Source organism: Macaca nemestrina, chromosome 20 (genome assembly GCF_043159975.1).
Source record: "Macaca nemestrina isolate mMacNem1 chromosome 20, mMacNem.hap1, whole genome shotgun sequence".
In the NCBI taxonomy this organism is placed as follows: Eukaryota; Metazoa; Chordata; class Mammalia; order Primates; family Cercopithecidae; genus Macaca; species Macaca nemestrina.
In genome coordinates, this window is record NC_092144.1 from 50,584,302 (window position 1) to 50,601,316 (window position 17,015).

The window sequence follows — 17,015 nt, forward strand, 5'->3', positions numbered from 1 at the left end:
CGCACGGGGCGGGAGCGCGGGCGGCCCCCAGGGGGAGGGCATGGGGGGGCTGGGCCACAGTCCTCATCTCGCGTGGGCGGGCTCTGAGGGGGGTCCCTTCAGCCCTGGGGGAAAGGGGCGGGCACCCCGGCTCCGCCCCGCAAACAGGGTGCTGCCTCCTGGCGGCCAAGAGCCACCAAAGCAGGTGATCCAGATGCGCTGTGGCTTTGCGGGCGGTGTGGGTCACCAGAAAAAGAGGACCAGGGGAAGGCTTAATCCGCGGGATGAGACACAGGGGAGCCGACCAGAGGAGGGGGACCCAGAACGGGAGGACAGTGTGAGGCTGGGACACAGGGTAGGGGAAGAGGGTCTGTCAAGATGGGGGCATCCGGAGGGTGTCAGTGGGAGGAGGGGGCAACAGGACACCTGAGGGATGGAAGGGTCAGGAGGCAGACACCTGTAAGAATTGCTCTCCTTTACTGAGCACCTCCCATGTGGCTAAGCAGCCTCTTGTCATCCAACATCCTGCGACCCCATACATTTACTCTCCCCAATTTACAGATAGGGAAACTGGGCCCAGAGGGACCCAGAGGTCCTAGCAAGGACAGGAGTCCTTAGCTGGGGTCCAGCTCTGATGGTCTCCAGAGTCTGTGCTCCTGACCACTGTGCCTCACTGGGTGTCCAGGGTGTGGATGGTGGTGGCGTTGGAGACAGGGTCCCTCAGCACTCAACGCCATAGCGGTCGAAGTTGCGGAGCAGCAGGCTGATCTCCAGGTGCACGGTGCCACCAGCAGCTGTGTGCAGGCGATAGCGGTCGGCCCCACTGTAGATGGTGTCCCCATGCAGCAGCTGTGGCCCACCACCCACGAAAGCCCGTGCCAGCTGCTCTCGCCAACTGCCCAGGGGCCGCCAGGTGGGGCAGGCCAGCTGGTGTGTGCCCGGGCTGCTGGGCACATGGCAAAATCCATAGCCTGCAAGCTGGCAGCGGCCAAAGCTGTCCTGGGACCACACCTGGAAATGGAGCCGGGGCCAGCCTGCAGGAAAGCAGGGAGAGGGGAAAGGAGGGATGGGTGGTGACCAGACTCCTGCTCCTGATTCCCCCCTCCCTGATACTCACCGGAGACCCCAGGCCCAGTCCTTTCCTTTCTGGGTTTCTGTCCCAGGGTTTCCAACCCAGCCTCCTTTCTAGACTCCCATCTTCTCATCTATCCCCACACAACTGCCAGAGATCTTTCCAAATCCATGTTACTCCCCTGCTAAGGATCCTTCCATAGCTCCCCAGTGCCCTCACTATAAAGTCCAACCTCTTCAACATTCAAGGCCCTTCTAATCAGACCTCTGCTGAATTTCCTCTCTGTGTTATCCTCCTCCATGACCCCATGTCAGGGCAGCCCATTGCTCCTCCAGTCCCCAGGTAACCATCGTGGGTCTTGTCAGGGTCACCTCCTGCCTTCCCTCCTCATGTTCCTGCCCTGCTCTCTTTGGGCCCAGGGCCTTCTTTCTTGCCCCTCTCTAATCCACCTTCCACCTGGCATCTGGAAACATCTTTCCTTCCACAGCTTTGCCCATGTCCTCAGAACACAGTTCAGCTCCTCAGTCTAGTAGTCAAAACCCTTGGAGATCCAGCTCCATCTCATCTCATCTCATGCTGACCCCTTCCCCTGTGCCAGGCCCTGTTCTAGCTAGCTGGGGACACGGCGGACATGAACATGGATGGCAGACAAAAATTCCTGCCCCCGTGAAGCTGATATCCTAGACAACAAATGTAGTAAATAAGCAAATTATAGGTTAGATCGGATGGTGGTAATTGCTGTGGAGAAAAACAGAGCTGGGTAGGGTGAGGGTGGGGATATGGCTGTAGAAGAGGATCAAGGAAGCTTCACTAAGAAGGTGACATTTAAGCAAATGCTAAAAGGAAGGAAGGGAGTAGGCCATGTGGCCATCTAGAGGAAGAGTGTTCCCAGCCAGAGGGAACAGCAAGTGCCAGGGCCCTGAGAGGGGAGTGTCTGGTGGGGACGGCATGGCCGGAGCCCCGACAGAGTGTGCCTGGTGGGGATAGCATGGCTAGAGCAGAATGAGGTGAGGAGAAGGGAAGGGAGTGCCAGCCAGGTTGCAGAGAGCCTTGTGATGCATGCTAAGACTTTGGCTTTTACCCTGAGTGAGATGGGGACGACTGGAGGGTTCTGAGCAGAGTGGAGACAGGACCTTAGGTGTTCACAGGGTTCCAGCTGCATGTGGGGTGCAGATTAGCGGGGGTTGGGGAAGGGGGCCCCAGAGAAAAGATTACTGTCATAGTCCAGGTGAGAGATGAACTTGGACAGATCAAGGTGCTGGGCGAGAAAAGGGTGAGAAGTGGGATTTAGGGTGTATTTCAAAAGTAGAGGCAGTAAGATTTCCTAATGGACAAAATGGGGGCTTGAGAAAAGAGAGAGCAAGGCTGGTGCCACCACTGGGGAACCGGAGGCCCCAAGAGCTGAAAGATTAGAGCTGCCCACCTCACCCGCACAGCACCGGAAAGTTTTTCTTTCCCCAGCTCCAGCTTAAAGGACAGAAAGATTATTTAAGAGTGAAATCTCGGCCAGGCGCGGTGGCTCACACCGATAATCCCAGCACTTTGGGAGGCCGAGGCAGGCGGATCACCTGAGGTCAGGAGTTCGAGACCAGCCTGACCACCATGGTGAAATGCCATCTCTACTTAAAAGAAAAAAAAAAAAAAAGGCAAAAATTAGCCAGGTATGGTAGAACACAGCTGTAGTCCCAGCTACTCATGACGCTGAGGCAGGAGAATTGCTTGAACCCAGGAGGCGGAGGTTGCAGTGAGCTGAGATCTTGCCACTGCATTCCAGCCTGGGTAACAGAGCAACACTGTCTCAAAAAAAAAAAAAAAAAAGTGAAATCTCACTTGTCCATCACCTGCTCTGGCTCCCAAGTGCCTTCAGGAGATGGCCTCAGCTCCTCAGCCTGGCACTCGAGGTCCTGCATGAACTGTCCCCTGCTACCTTTCCCTACTGCCGTCCCGCTCTCCCTCAGTGCGCTAGACACCCTTGGTTCACTCTCCCCTTTGAGTCTTCCACATGTAGCTCCCTCTGCCTAGAACCTTCTTCTATCCCTCTGCCTTATTAGCTTCCACTGGCCCTTCACAGCAAAGCGCAGAAGCCCCCTCCTCCAGGAAGCCCTCTGTGACCTCCCTGACAGAGTCAGGCACTTCCTGTGGGCTCCCACGGCCTCTCCAAATTGCCTATCTTAGTCCTGCCCACTCAGGTGCCACTGTCTGGAGAGAGGCGTGTCCCCTCCATAGGATGGTGAACTCTGTGAGGAGAAGGCTAAGGGGCACTGCCTTGATCCCCAGTGTCTCCCTGGCATCACCCAACACAGGCTGGACACAGGGCAGGCACCAGGTAAACATTCTTTATATTGGTGAAATATATGGCACATTTACCTAGGCAATTTCTCAGAATCGACTCATCTTCAGGAACCCACATTTCCTACCAAAAGGTTTTCTGATGCCGCTCCTCCCCCAGTACTGATTTCCCCTTTGAGCAGTGGCTCTACTTTCTTTTTTTTTTTTTTTTTTTTTTGAGACGGAGTCTCACGCTGTTGCCCAGGCTGGAGTGCAGTGGCGCAATCTCGGCTCACTGCAAGCTCCGCCTCCTGGGTTCACGCCATTCTCCTGCCTCAGCCTCCTGAGTAGCTGGGACTACAGGCGCCCGCCACCGCGCCCGGCTAATTTTTTGTATTTTTAGTAGAGACGGGGTTTCACTGTGGTCTCGATCTCCTGACCTTGTGATCCGCCCGCCTCGGCCTCCCAAAGTGCTGGGATTACAGGCTTGAGCCACCGCGCCCGGCCCAATGGCTCTACTTTCAAGCCGAGGAGCCCCTTCCCGGAGAAACAGCCCTTGCCTCTCTCAGACCCTGCCTCCCGGCTTCCTCTTTATTGGAAACTCTCGGTTTGTCTCTTTACTTGAATGCCACCTTCCCTCCCACCCTGACCCCCACCTTCCCATCTCCCGCTCCACCCTGGACTCTGCCCTAATCCTACAAACTTGGGATCGCCTATTGAGCAGGCCTGGGAAAGTCTTAGCTCAGCCTCTCCAGGGCCAGACTTGCTGCAAAAGGGACCCACGTGGTATGGGGAGCAGGGACAGGTCTTGGTGTTCCCAGACCGAGGGGCCTCAGAGGCTACTCGTCCCCTCCCCTCAGCCTGGCCCCGGGACCAGGTGTGGTACCCACCTTGAAGACCTTTGGTGGCGAAGTGCAGATCGATGGGGTGGGACCAGTAGGCCATGTCCCCTATCTGGGGGGTGTCCACCTGCGTTTGGCCCTCCCGCACGCCTGACAGGAGCTTCCACGCCGCCCCTGCAGTGACAGCGGGGACATAGAGGGGTGGGAGGCAGCCACTGGGAAGGGAATGCCACTGTGGCTATAGGACTGTTGCTCTGTGGCATCTACTGGTAGGGGTTATGAAGCGTGGACTCTGGAACCAAGTATCTGGGTTCAAATCCTGGCACTACCTCTTCCTGCCTCTGCAACCTTGGGCAAGTCATCTATGACTTGGTCTCCCCATCTATAAAAAGGGCCAATAATGCATTCCCCATTGTCTTCATTTGTTTTCTGTTACTCTTAATATTCGAAACTGGGTAATTTACAAAGAAAAGGAATTTCTATCTCACAGTTAAGGGAGACTGACCAAGGTGGAGGGGCCCCATCTGGTAAGAGCCTTCTTGCTGGGGGAACTCTCTGAAGAGTCCCAAGGCTAGTGTGCTAACATGCCACTCACATCTCTCTCTCATTTTATAAGGCCATCAGTTCCTCTCCCATGATAACCCACTAATCCATTAACCCATTAATCCATGAATGGATAATGAGCATAGTGAGCACCGGTAAGTCTTCAATATCATTTTATTACTATTCGCACCCCGCATTTACAAGCCTAGTCCAAGGATTAAGAGGAGGTCAAGGGTACCCTCCAGGAGCACATCCTGAAACACACATAACAATTTCCATCCTACTGAGGGGTGATAATGATAGCTAAAATGCACTGAGTGGTCAGACACAGTGGCTCACACCTGTAATCCCAGCACTTTGGGAGGCCAAGGCAGGCAGATCGTTTGAGTCCAGGAGTTCAAGACCAGCCTGGCCAACATGGCAAAACAAATAATATACAAATTAAGGCTGAGCACGGTGAGCATGGTGGCTCATGCCTGTAATCCCAGCACTTTAGGAGGCTGAGGCGGGCGGATCACCTAAGGTCAGGAGTTCAAGACCAGTCTGGCCAACATGGCAAAACCTCGTCTCTACTAAAAATACAAAAATTAGTCTGGAGTGGTGGCAGGTGCCGGTAATCCCAGGTACTCAGGAGGCTGAGGCACGAGAATTGCTTGAATCTGGGAGGGAAAAGTTGCAGTGAGCCGAGATTGCACCATTGCACTCCAGCTGGTGTGACACAGTAAGATTCCATCTCAAAAAATGAACAAACAAGCCGGGTGCAGTGACTCACGCCTGTAATCCCAGCACTTTGGGAGGTTGAGGCAGGCAGATCACCTGAGGTCAGGAGTTTGACACCAGCCTGGCCAACATGGCGAAACCCTGTCTCTACTGAAAATACAAAAATTAGGATGGGTGCAGTGGCTCATGCCTGTAATCCCAGTACTTTGGGAAGCCAGGGCAGGTGGATCACTTGAGGTCAGGGGTTCGAGACCAGCCTGGCCAAAATGGCGAAACTCCATCTCTACTAAAAACACACACACACACACACAAACACACACACACACACAAATTAGCCCCAGGTATGGTGGCGCACGCCTATAATCCCAGCTACTCGGGACGCTGAGGTAGGAGAATCGCTTGAATCCAGGAGGTGGAGGTTGCAGTGAGCTGAGATCGCACCACTGCACTCCAGCCTGGGCAACAGAGAAAGACTCTGTCTCAAAAACTAACTAACAAACAAACAAAAACCCAAGCCAAACCAAGCCAAGCAAAGAATATAAAAATTAGCCAGGTATGGTGGCTCATGCCTGTAGTACCAGCTACTTAGGAGGCCAACGTGGGAGGATCACCTGAGCCCAGGGAAGTTGAGGCTGCAGTGAGCCATGATCGTGCCACTGCACTCCAGCCTCAGCGACAGAGTGAGCCCCTGTCTCAAAAAAAAAAAAAAAAAAAAAAAAAATCAAAGAAAGAAAGAAATTGTACTGAGTATGGCCGGGTGTGGTGGCTCATGCCTGTAATCCCAGCACTTTGGGAGGCCGAGGCAGGCAGATCATGAGGTCAAGAGATCGAGACCATCCTGGCCAACATTCTGAAACCCTGTCTCTACTAAAAAAAATAACAAAAATTAGCTGGGCATGGTGGCGCACGCCCGTAGTCCTAGCTACTCAAGAGGCTGAGGCAGGAGAATCGCTTGAACCCAGGAGGCGGAGGTTGCAGTGAGCCAAGATGTTCCCATTGCACTCCAGTGTGGGCAACAAGAGTGAAACTCCATCTCAGAAAAAAATAAGAAAATACACCGAGTACTTACTAAATCCCAGATGCTATGCTAAGCACTTTAGGCAATGCATTCATTTAATTCACCCTCTAGGACTCTTAATTCCCTCCTCACTCCCCAGTTTACACTCTCCACCATGGCCCACATGGCCTGGCTCTTGCTCCCGTCCCTGAGTTCATCTCCCATCACTCTCCCCATCCTTCATCACCCTCTGGCCTCACTGTCCCACTTCTGTCTTCCCACCTCAGGGCCTTTGCACTGGCTGTTCCCTCTGCCTAGAAAGCTCTGCTCCTGGATGTCCCCATCCCTAGCTTTTGTTTTCATCCTTCAGGGCCCAGCTCAAGTGCCACTTCCACAGAGGGGTTCTCCCTGACCCTCTTCTCCAAACACTAGTTTCTGTCACATCTTTTCTTTTCATCCTAGCACTTACCACTGTCTGTAATCACGGTGCTGCTTTCTTTTTTTTTTTTTGAGGAGGAGGAGACAAGATCTCCCTCTGTCACCCAGGCTGGAGTGCAGTGGCACAATCACAGCTCACTGCAATCAGCCTCCCAGGATCAAGCAATCCTCCCACCTCAACCTCCCGAGTAGTTGGAACCACAGGCACACATCACTATGCTCTGCTAATTTGTGATTTCTTTGTAGAGACGGGGGTCTCACTATGCTGCCCAGGCTGGTCTCAAACTCCTGGGCTCAAGTGATCCTCCTGCTCCAGTCTCCCAAAGTGCTGGCATTACAGGGGTGAGTCACCACACCCAACTGCACTCGTTTATCTGTTTCTTTTCTTTTTTTTTTTTTTTTTTTTTCTGAGACAGAGTTTTGCTCCTGTTGCCCAAGCTGGAGTGCAACGGCACCATCTCGGCTCACTGCAACTTCCACCTCCCGGGTTCAAGTGATTCTCCTGCCCCAGCCTCCCAAGTAGCTGGGATTACAGGCACATGCCACCATGCCCAGCTAATTCTTTGTATTTGTAGTAGAAATGGGGTTTCACCATGTTAGCCAGGCTGGTCTCAAACTCCTGACCTCAGGTGATCTGCCTTTCTCAGCCTCCCAAAGTGCTGGGATTACAGGCATGAGCCACCGTGCCTGGCCTGCTTATTTATTTTCTGTCTCCCCTACCGTATGGCCCAGGAAAACAGGGACCTTGCACACTGCTGGATCTCCAAGACCACAAACCCAGCTCTTGGTATACAGAAGGTGCTCAATAAATGTTTCTTGGACAAATTAGTGATCCTAGGAGTTGGGAGCTAATATAATCCCCATTTAACAGGTAAAGAAACAGGCTCTGAAAAGGTAAGTTCATGAACATTTATTGAGCACCTGCTGTGTGCCAAGCACTGTTTTCCATGCTGGTGACACAGCTGTGACTATAGCAGACCAAGGTCCCATCATGGAACTGGATTCAGACTCAGCTCTAACTGCAGAGCCCAAGCCGTTCATCCAACTGCCTCAGTATTCTTGGCTGGGTCAACACCCCCAGCAACTCCCTGAAGTAATAAAAATCAGGTTAGTCATTACTCCCTTCTGGGCTGAGTGAGGGAAGCACCAGGCCCTCAGTCAGGCTGCTTAAAAGCAAGATTTCCCAACAGCCCTATGAAGAACAGATGAGGAAACTGAGGTTCTAAGAGGGGATGGCATCTGCCCAGGGTCACAGAGAAGGTGAGTGGTGGGGTGGAACCTGGAAACCAAGTCTGACTCCAGAGTCTGCCTCTCTTCCATCAACTGGAGGGTCCTGATTTCCTGGGAATCTCAACTTCTACCTCACTTACCTGTAGAATCAAAAAGGACCAGAGGCCAGGGGCAGTGGCTCACACCTGTACTCCCAGCACTTTGGGAGATCTAGGCGGGCGGATCACTTAAGGCCAGGAGTTCGAGACCAGCCTGGCCAACATGATGAAACACCATCTCTACTAAAAATACAAAAATTAGCTGGGTGTGGTGGTGGACGCCTGTAATCCCAGCTACTCGGGAGGCTGAGGCAGGAGAATCACTTGAACCCAGGAGGCAGAGATTGCAGTAAGCCGAGATCGTGCCACTGCACTCCAGCCTGGCAACAGAGTGAGACTCTGTCTCAAAAAAAACGGCCAGGCGCGGTGGCTCACGCCTGTACTCCCAGTACTTTGGGAGGCCGAGACAGGTGGATCACGAGATCAGAAGATCGAGACTATCCTGGCTAACACAGTGAAATCCTGTCTACTAAAAATACAAAAAAAACTAGCCGGGCATGGTGGCGGGTGCCTATAGTCCCAGCTACATGGGAGCCTGAGGCAGGAGAATGGCGTGAACCTGGGAGGTAGAGCTTGAAGTGAGCCAAGATTGCGCCACTGCACTCCAGTCTGGGCAACAGAGAGAGACTCCATCTCAAAAAAAAAAAAAGGGACTAAGACTCAGGCCTGAAGACATGATAATGCCAAATGGCCACATCTGTTTCATGGACATTTATCTGTGCCAGGCAACAACATACCCCAGGCTTTACAAACAAGACCCCATCAAAGTCTTGTATGAGCCAGGCAAACACTGAATGGGCACTTCATATTCCAGCCCTATTCCTATTCTAAGTGCTGTTGATATTTGTTTAGTACTCATGACAACTTCAACAGGTAAATATTTCTATTACTCTCATTGTACAAACAGAGAAGTTGAGGTGAAGAGAAGTGCCCAAGGTCACATAATCAGCCCAAGGGTGCATTAACAAGCAATAACTAGTTTTGAACCCAGGCAGTCTGTGCTCTTAACCTCAAACCTGTGCTGCTTCTTGGCTGCTATTAGCTTCACTTTCAGACAAGGAAACTGAGGCTCAGAGAGGTCAAGTCCAAAGGTCTCCAATTAATAGAAGGGAGAGTTAGTATTTAAATCCAGATCTGGCAGCCCATGGCCCTAACCATTACACTATACCATGACTCTACAGGGCCTCAGTTGGGGAAGCATGAACAAAATTACTTTCCTGGGATGTGGTGGCTCATGTTTTTAATCCAAGCACTTTGAGAGGCTGAAGCGGATGGACTGCTTGAGCCCAGGAGTTTGAGACCAGCCTGGGCAACATAGCGAGACCCTGTCTCTACAAAAAGTTTAAAAATTAGCCGCACTTGGTGGTGCGTGCCTGTAGGCCCAGCTTCTCAGGAGGCTGAGGTGGGAGGATCACTAGAGCCCAAGAGTTCGAGGCTGCAGTGAGCTATGATCACACCACCTTACTCCAGCCTGGGCGACAGAGAGAGACCCTGTCCGTAGCCCCTGCACAAACGAAAAAACAGATGGGAGCTTGAGACTCACGTGGACAGGGTGTGGGCTAAGCCTGGAGTACAGAGAGCTGATGGAAGATGAGGTTAAGGCGCTGCGTTAACAGGTCGAGGAAGGAGCATGCAGCCTCTAGGCTAGGGGTCTTGGTGTGGAAATTAACCAGGCCTGGGGGAATACCTGTGTGAATGCCCCACTTGCAGAACAGGCTACTTTCCGAGAAACCGCTGGCCCCCATGATCTGCCCGATCACGTGCACCTCAGCCATGGCCCTGGGATGGGAAAAAATATAATCACAACCCTGTGAGGTAAGTATATTATCTCTATTTGACAGGAGGGGAAACTGAGGCCCAGCAAGTAAAGGGTAGTACTAGGATTCCAAGCTAGCTTCCTCACACCCCTGAGGCTGAGGTCTTGACCACAGATCCTAATTGCCAACCCATGAAAGCCTGGAAAAAATGGGGGGACCCTTGTCTGGGGAACCAGCATTTAACTCTGCGAGGTCTAAAATACCTTCTTTGGGTTCAGGTCGGCGGAAAGCCCCGCCCACGAGCGAAAAGACCCGCCTTCCGCGTCATGTCAGCCACCCCGCTTCCCTCACCCAGCAAGCTCTATAAGGCGCATGCGTTGAGTTCCGGGCCGACTTAGCCACGCCTCCAAGCGCAGCGCATGCGTTATTCCTACCTTAGCGCACTTAACGGTTAGGAGGGGCGAAAGCGGCAACGGGGGTTGTAGTTCATGGGGTTGAGTTGACTCGTTTTTTTCTCCGCGGGCGCGTACCAGGCCTGGCTCGCGCCTTTTCCAGGACCTTCCCGGCTGCGAGAAATGGAATCCGCGATATTCCGCGTCCGCGCTCGCCTTGGGTTCCGTGGTTGTTGCTGGAGCAACAGCAGGCTCCTCCCCTGGCTTTGTACTCGCCCTCCGCGCCACTGATTGGTGCTAGCCGTCCCCGGGAGGCGGGGTGAAACTGTGATGGACATTTTCCTCCTCTCGCTCCATTTTGGGAAAATAGCGTCTCTCCAGCTACGGCAAAGGGTTCCGCCATTTTGGCCGTGGCTAGGAAGCTGCCATGTTGAGTGTGGCTGAGGAAGTTTGAGTGCAGTTTCTCCCAGATGTCCTCTTTACCAAAAAAAGCAAATCCATAACTGCTCCGTGCTGCGTGAGGACCCCACCGAAGAGCTCTCTATGGTCCGGGATCACAAATCAGAGACTGAACTATGACCAAGGAGGAATTCCTTCCAGGACCTCATGTACATCCCCTACCTCATAACTGGAAAACAAAGCAAAAAAAAATCACTCCTCATTCACAGAGAGTGGAGAAATTGGGGAGTGGGTTCTGCTTCCGTTTTAGAGTTCCCCTAGGTTTTTCAAGGACAAGGAAGGAAGTTGGACTTACCCAACTTCTACCAAGCTACTACCAAGTTCACTGTTAAACTGCTTGAGTCTGAGCAAGGAACCGTTGGGGTAGCGAAGAGAAATGAGGAACTGGGATCCCTTTATTTGCAGAAAATCCTCTTTTCTATTGATTGATTTCTCAATCAAGAAATGGAGATGTCCCTGGATGCCATCATAGATGCCATCATTTCCCACATCAAGCCAGTCATCAGGTCCCATCAAGACTCCATAAAAGGGTCGCACTGTGTAACCCAGGCTGGAGTACGGTGGCTTGATCACAGCTCACTGCAGCCTCTGAACTCCTGGGTTCAAGGGATCCTCCTACCTCAGCCTCCCATGTAGCTGGCATCACACACATGCGCCACCACGGCTGGCTAATTCTTTTTTTTTTTTTTTTTAAGAGATGGAGTCCTGCTGTGTTGCTGTGTTGCCCAGCCTTTGTCTTGACCTCCTAGGCTCTAGCTAGCCTCCCAGTTTGCTCTCCCATACTGCCGGTATTACAGACCTGAGCCACCCAGCCAGGCCAATAGACACGAGTATTTAAAAGCCACCCTTGGCTAGGCTCATGACTGTAATCCCAGCCCTTTGGAAGGCTGAGGCAGGAAGAGCTGTTGAGGCCAGAAGGTCGAGTATAGTGAGACCCCCATCTCTACAAAAATAAAAAACAAAATAATGCATATATCAACTAGTGAAATATTCCATTGAATTGTTTAATATAAATGTTATCCTACTGAAATGTTGCCCCCTCCTTATAATTTTGGATTTTTGTTAGTTTTTTTTTTTTTTTTTTGAGATGGAACCTCACCTTGTCGCCCAGGCTGGAGTGCAGTGGCGCGATCTCAGCTTACTGCAACCTCTGCCTCCCAGTTCAAGCAATTTTCCTGCCTCAGCCTTCCAAGTAGCTGGGACTACAGGCGCACACCACCACACCCAGCTAATTTTGTATTTTTAGTAGAGATGGGTTTTTTATATCTTTCTGGATGCTGTGTGGGTGAGGAAGACAGCTCTAACCTTTCAGCTCTTGGGGCCTCTGGTCCCCTAGTGGTGGCACCAGCCTTGCTCTCTCTTTTCTCAAGCCCTCATTTTGTCCATCAGGAAATCTTAACTGTCTCTACTTTTGAAATGCACCCTAAAATCCACTTCTCACCTCTTTGTCGCCCAACACCTTCATCTGTCCAAGTTCATCTATCACCTGGACTATGACAGGGACCTTGTCTCTGGGGTCTCCTTTCCCAACCCTCCTAGTCTGCAGCCCACATGCATCTGGAACCCTGTGAACACCTAAGTCAGGTCCCATCTGCTCAAACCCCTCTAGTGGTCCCCATTTCACTCAGGGTAAAAGCCAAAGTCTTACCATGCATGACAAGGCTCTCCACAACCTGGCTGGCACCTCCTGCCTCCATTTTGTATTTTTAGTAGAGACAGGATTTCGCCATGTTGGCCAGGCTGGTCTCAAACTCCTGACCTCAGGTGATCCACTCACCTTGGCCTCCCAAAGTGCTGAGATTACAGGCATGAGCCACTGCTCCCAGCTGGGGTCTTCATTCTGAAGGCTCCCATGTATACATGTTAAATAAGAGAAAAAAAAATTACTGTCAACCATAAATAACGAGATTCAGAAAATATCATTGAGGCCGGATTCAGTGGTTCATGCCCGTAATCCCAGCACTTCGGGAGGCCAAGGCGTGTGGATACCCTGAGGTCAGGAGTTCGAGACCTGCCTGGTCAACATATAGTGAAACCCCGTCTCTACTAAAGATAACAAAACTAGATGGGTGTGGTGGCACATGCCTGTAGTGTCAGCTACTTGGGAAGCTGAGGCAGAAGAATCACTTGAACCTGGGAGGCGGTAGTTGCAGTGAGCCGAGATCACACCACTGCACTTCGGCCTGGGCGACAGAGCAAGACTTCTACTCTCTAAAAAGAAAAAAAAGTCCGGGCGCAGTGGCTCACGCCTGTAATCTCAGCACTTTGGGAGGCAGAGGCGGGTGGATCACCTGAGGTCAGGAGTTCGAGATCAGCCTGGGCAACATGGTGAAACCCCGTCTCTACTAAAAATACAAAATTAACTGGGTGTGGTGGCACATGCCTGTAATCCCAGCTACTCGGGAGACTGAGGCAGGAGAATGGCTTGAACCTGGGAGGCGGAGGATGCAGTGAGCCGAGATTGCGCCATTGCGCTCCAGCCTGGGCAACAAGAGTAAATCTCCATCTCACCAAAAACAAACAAACAAATAAATAAAAAAAAGAAAAAAAACAAGAAAAGGAAAGAAAATATGATTAACTATAGAGTTTATTCCAGGCTACAAGGCCAGTACATATGTTACAGCGATTTCATTAGTACATCTTGCTATGCTGCAGGGAAGATTGCGTTAACATTCTGTGAGGAGTACTCCTCTTTCTTTCTTCTTTCTTTTTTCTTGAGATAAGATCTTGCTCTGTTACCCAGGCTGGAGTGCAGTGGCACAATCACAGCTCACTGCAGCCTCGAACTCCCAGGCTCAAGCCTCCCACCTAAGCCTCCCCAGTAGCTGGGACTACAGGCGTGTGCCACCATGACCAGCTAATTTCTTAATAAATTTTTCTGTAGAGACGTGGTCTCACCATGTTGCCTAGGCTTGTCTCAAACTCCTGGGCTCAGGTGATCCTCCCACCTCTGCTTCCCAAAGTGCTGGGGTTACAGATGTGAGGCCACAACGCCCGGCCTAGGAGTAATGTTCTGAGGCGATCTTATCTCTGGCACTGCTTGGTCATTCTTAATCATTTACAGGAAAAAGCAGAAGTTGTAACTGCATGCTACGTGACTCAGGCTACAGAGCAACATTCCTCTCAAGGCTCGGAATAATTTAAAGTTCCAGCAGCTTTAAGTTTGAATTATCTAACCACATTGTCGGAAGTTGGCCAGGCCTGGTGGTTCATGCCTGTCTGTAATCCCAAAACATTGAGAGGCCAAAGCAATAGGATCACTTGAGGCCAGGAGTTCTGGACCAGACTGGGCAACATATTGAGACTCCATTTCTACAAAAACATTTAAAATTAGAAAAATAAATAAATAAATAGCAGGGTGTGGTGACACATGCCTGTAGTCCCATCTACCTTAGGAGGCTGACGCAGGAAGATCATTTGAGCCCAGGAGTTTGAGGCTGCAGTGAGCTGTGATCATGCCAAGGTACTTCAGCCTGGGTGACAGAGTGAAAACCTGTCACCTTTTTTTTTGTTGTTTTTTGGGTTTTTTTGAGAAAGAGTCTCGTTCTGTGGGTCAGGACAGAGTGCAGTGGTGGGATCTTGGCTCACAGCAACCTCTGCCTCCTGGGCTCAAGCAATTCTTCTGCCTCAGCCTCCCAAAGTGCTGGGATTACAGGCGTGAGCCACCATGCCCGGCCTGAAGCTGTTTTAAAATATATCTACAGAGGCCGGGCGCGGTGGCTCACGCCTGTAATCCCAGCACTTTGGGAGGCTGAGACGGGTGGATCACGAGGTCAGGAGATCGAGACCATCCTCGCTAACACGGTGAAACCCCGTCTCTACTAAAAATACAAAAAATTAGCTGGGCATGGTGGCAGGCACCTGTAGTCCCAGCTATTCAGGAGGCTGAGGCAGGAGAATGGTGTGAACCCAGGAGGCGGAGCTTGCAGAGAGCGAAGATCACGCCACTGCACTCCAGCCTGGGCGACAAAGCGAGACTCCGTCTCAAAAAAATATATATATATATGTATGTGTGTGTGTGTATGTGTATATGTGTGTGTATTTATATGTATATATATGTGTGTGTGTATATATATATCCACAGATTCTTGGGCAGCCCCCTTTTAGTAGGTGGAGCCTAATTCTCCTTCACCTCAGTGTGGCTAGTTTTCTTTTTTTTTTTTTTTTTTTTTTTGAGACGGAGTCTCGCTTTGTCGCCCAGGCTGGAGTGCAGTGGCCGGATCTCAGCTCACTGCAAGCTCCGCCTCCCGGGTTTACGCCATTCTCCTGCCTCAGCCTCCCGAGTAGCTGGGACTACAGGCGCCCACCACCTCGCCCGGCTAGTTTTTTGTATTTTTAGTAGAGACGGGGTTTCACCATATTAGCCAGGATGGTCTCGATCTCCTGACCTCATGATCCGCCCGTCTCGGCCTCCCAAAGTGCTGGGATTACAGGCTTGAGCCACCGCGCCCGGCCTCAGTGTGGCTAGTTTTCGTAATTTGCCTTTAACCAATAGAATATGGGGCTGGGCACAGTGGCTCACACCTATAATCCCAGCACTTTGTGAGGCCAAGGCGGGCAGATTGCTTGAATCCAGGAGTTTGAGAGCAGCCTGGACAACATGATGAAACCCCATCACTACAAAAAATTAGCTGGGTGCGGTGGCATGCCCCTGTAGCCCCAGCTACTCTGGTGGGGGAGGTGGGAGGATCGCTTAGGCTGAGAGTTGGAGGCTACAGTGAGCTGTGATTGTGCCACTGCACTTCAGCCTGGGCAACTAACTGTGAGACCCTGTCGCAAAAACAAAATGCTTTTAAGCCAAGTATGGCATACAGCTGGCAGTCCCAGCTACTTTGTTTTTTATTGTTGTTGTTGTTGTTTTGAGACAGAGTTTCACTCTTGTTGCCCAGGCTGGAGTGCAATGGTGCCATCTCTCCTCACCACAACCTCTGCCTCCTGGGTTCAAGTGATTCTCTTGCCTCGGCCTCCCAAATAACTGGGATTGAAGGTGTCTGCTGCCACGCCCAGCTAATTTTTGTATTTTTAGTAGAGATGGGGTTTCACCAAGTATGGCTGCGCCTGGCCATCTCGGCTAGTTTGGAGGCTGAAGCGGGAGGATGACTTGAGTGCAGGAAGTCCAGGCTGCGGTGAGTTATGATGGCACCCTGCACTCCAGCCTGGGCAACAAAGTGAGAGGGCACCTCTAAAAAAAAAAAAAAAACCAACAGGCTGGGCGCAGTGGCTCACGCCTGTATTCCCAGCACTTTGGGAGGCCGAGGCAGGCGGATCACTGGAGGTCAGGAGTTCGAGAGAAGCCTAGCCAACATGGTGAAACCCCGTCTCTATTAAAAATACCAAAAAAAAATCAGCTGAGCATGGTGGTGAGCGCCTGTAGTCCCAGCTACTTGGGAGGCTGAGGCACGAGAATCACTTGAACCCAGGAGGTGGAGGTTGCAGTGAGCTGAGACTGCATCATTGCACTCCAGCCTGGGTGACAGAGTGAGACTCTGTCTCAAAAAATAAAAAAAATAAAAAAATAAGCCTTTTAATTGTAGTAAAATATACATTTACCATCTTAACTGTTTAAAACTGTATTGTTCAGTAGTGTTAAGTACATTTAAATTGTTGTGCAACCAATTTCCACAACCATTTTCATCTTGCAAAACTAAAATTTTTGCAAACTAAACACATTTTTGAAACAAAACAACTCCCCTATTCCCCCCTCTTCCCCAGCTCGTGGTAATCACCATCCTATTTTCTTTCGGTTTATTTATTTCACTTTATTTATTTATTTTTTGAGACGGAGTTTCGCTCTTCTTGCCCATGCTGGAGTGCAATGGCGTGATCTCGGCTCACCGCAACCTCCGCCTCCCAGGTTCAAGCAATTCTCCTGCTTCAGCTTCCCAAGTAACTGGTATTACAGGCATGTTCCTCCACGCCCGGCTAATTTTGTATTTTTAGTAGAGACGGGGTTTCTCCATGTTGGTCAGGCTGGTCTCGAACTCTTGACCTCAGGTGATCCGCCTGCTTCAGCCTCCCTAAGTGCTGGGATTATAGGTGTGAGCCACCGTACCCTGCCTATTTATTTATTTATTTTTAATTAATTAATTAATTAATTTATTTATTTATTTTGAGACGGAGTCTTGCTCTATTGCCCAGGCTGGAGTGCAGTGGCTCCATCTCAGCTCACTGCAACCTCTGCCTTCCGGGTTCAAACAATTCTTCTGCTTCAGCCTCCTGA

General features: G+C 51.1%; 1 protein-coding gene across 2 annotated transcripts; it reads right to left on the minus strand.

Moving 5' to 3' along the window:
• Positions 1 to 437: 437 nt before the first annotated feature.
• Positions 438 to 11,827, minus strand: LOC105495299 (B9 domain containing 2). 2 transcript variants are annotated; one of them, XM_011764670.3, is made up of 4 exons: positions 10,379 to 11,827; positions 9,875 to 9,966; positions 4,210 to 4,335; positions 438 to 1,013 (listed from the first exon to the last, which is right to left on the minus strand). In XM_011764670.3, the coding sequence occupies exons 2-4, from the start codon at positions 9,960 to 9,962 to the stop codon at positions 700 to 702; spliced, it is 528 nt and encodes a 175-aa protein (XP_011762972.1). In that variant the 5' UTR covers positions 9,963 to 9,966; positions 10,379 to 11,827; the 3' UTR covers positions 438 to 699. The 2 variants fall into 2 exon arrangements, with proteins under 2 accessions (XP_011762972.1, XP_011762973.1); XM_011764671.3 differs by lacking the exon at positions 10,379 to 11,827 and adding an exon at positions 10,208 to 10,349.
• Positions 11,828 to 17,015: the final 5,188 nt, after the last annotated feature.

Bases quoted from the DNA above. Each gene is read 5' to 3' on its own strand.
- LOC105495299 (XM_011764670.3), bottom strand. From the start codon at position 9,962: ATGGCTGAGGTGCACGTGATCGGGCAGATCATGGGGGCCAGCGGTTTC. The intron at 4,336-9,874 runs GTATTCCCCCAG...CTGTCACTGCAG, and splicing joins CAAGTGGGGCATTCACACAG to GGGCGGCGTGGAAGCTCCTG. The intron at 1,014-4,209 runs GTGGGTACCACA...GCTTTCCTGCAG, and splicing joins CGCCACCAAAGGTCTTCAAG to GCTGGCCCCGGCTCCATTTC.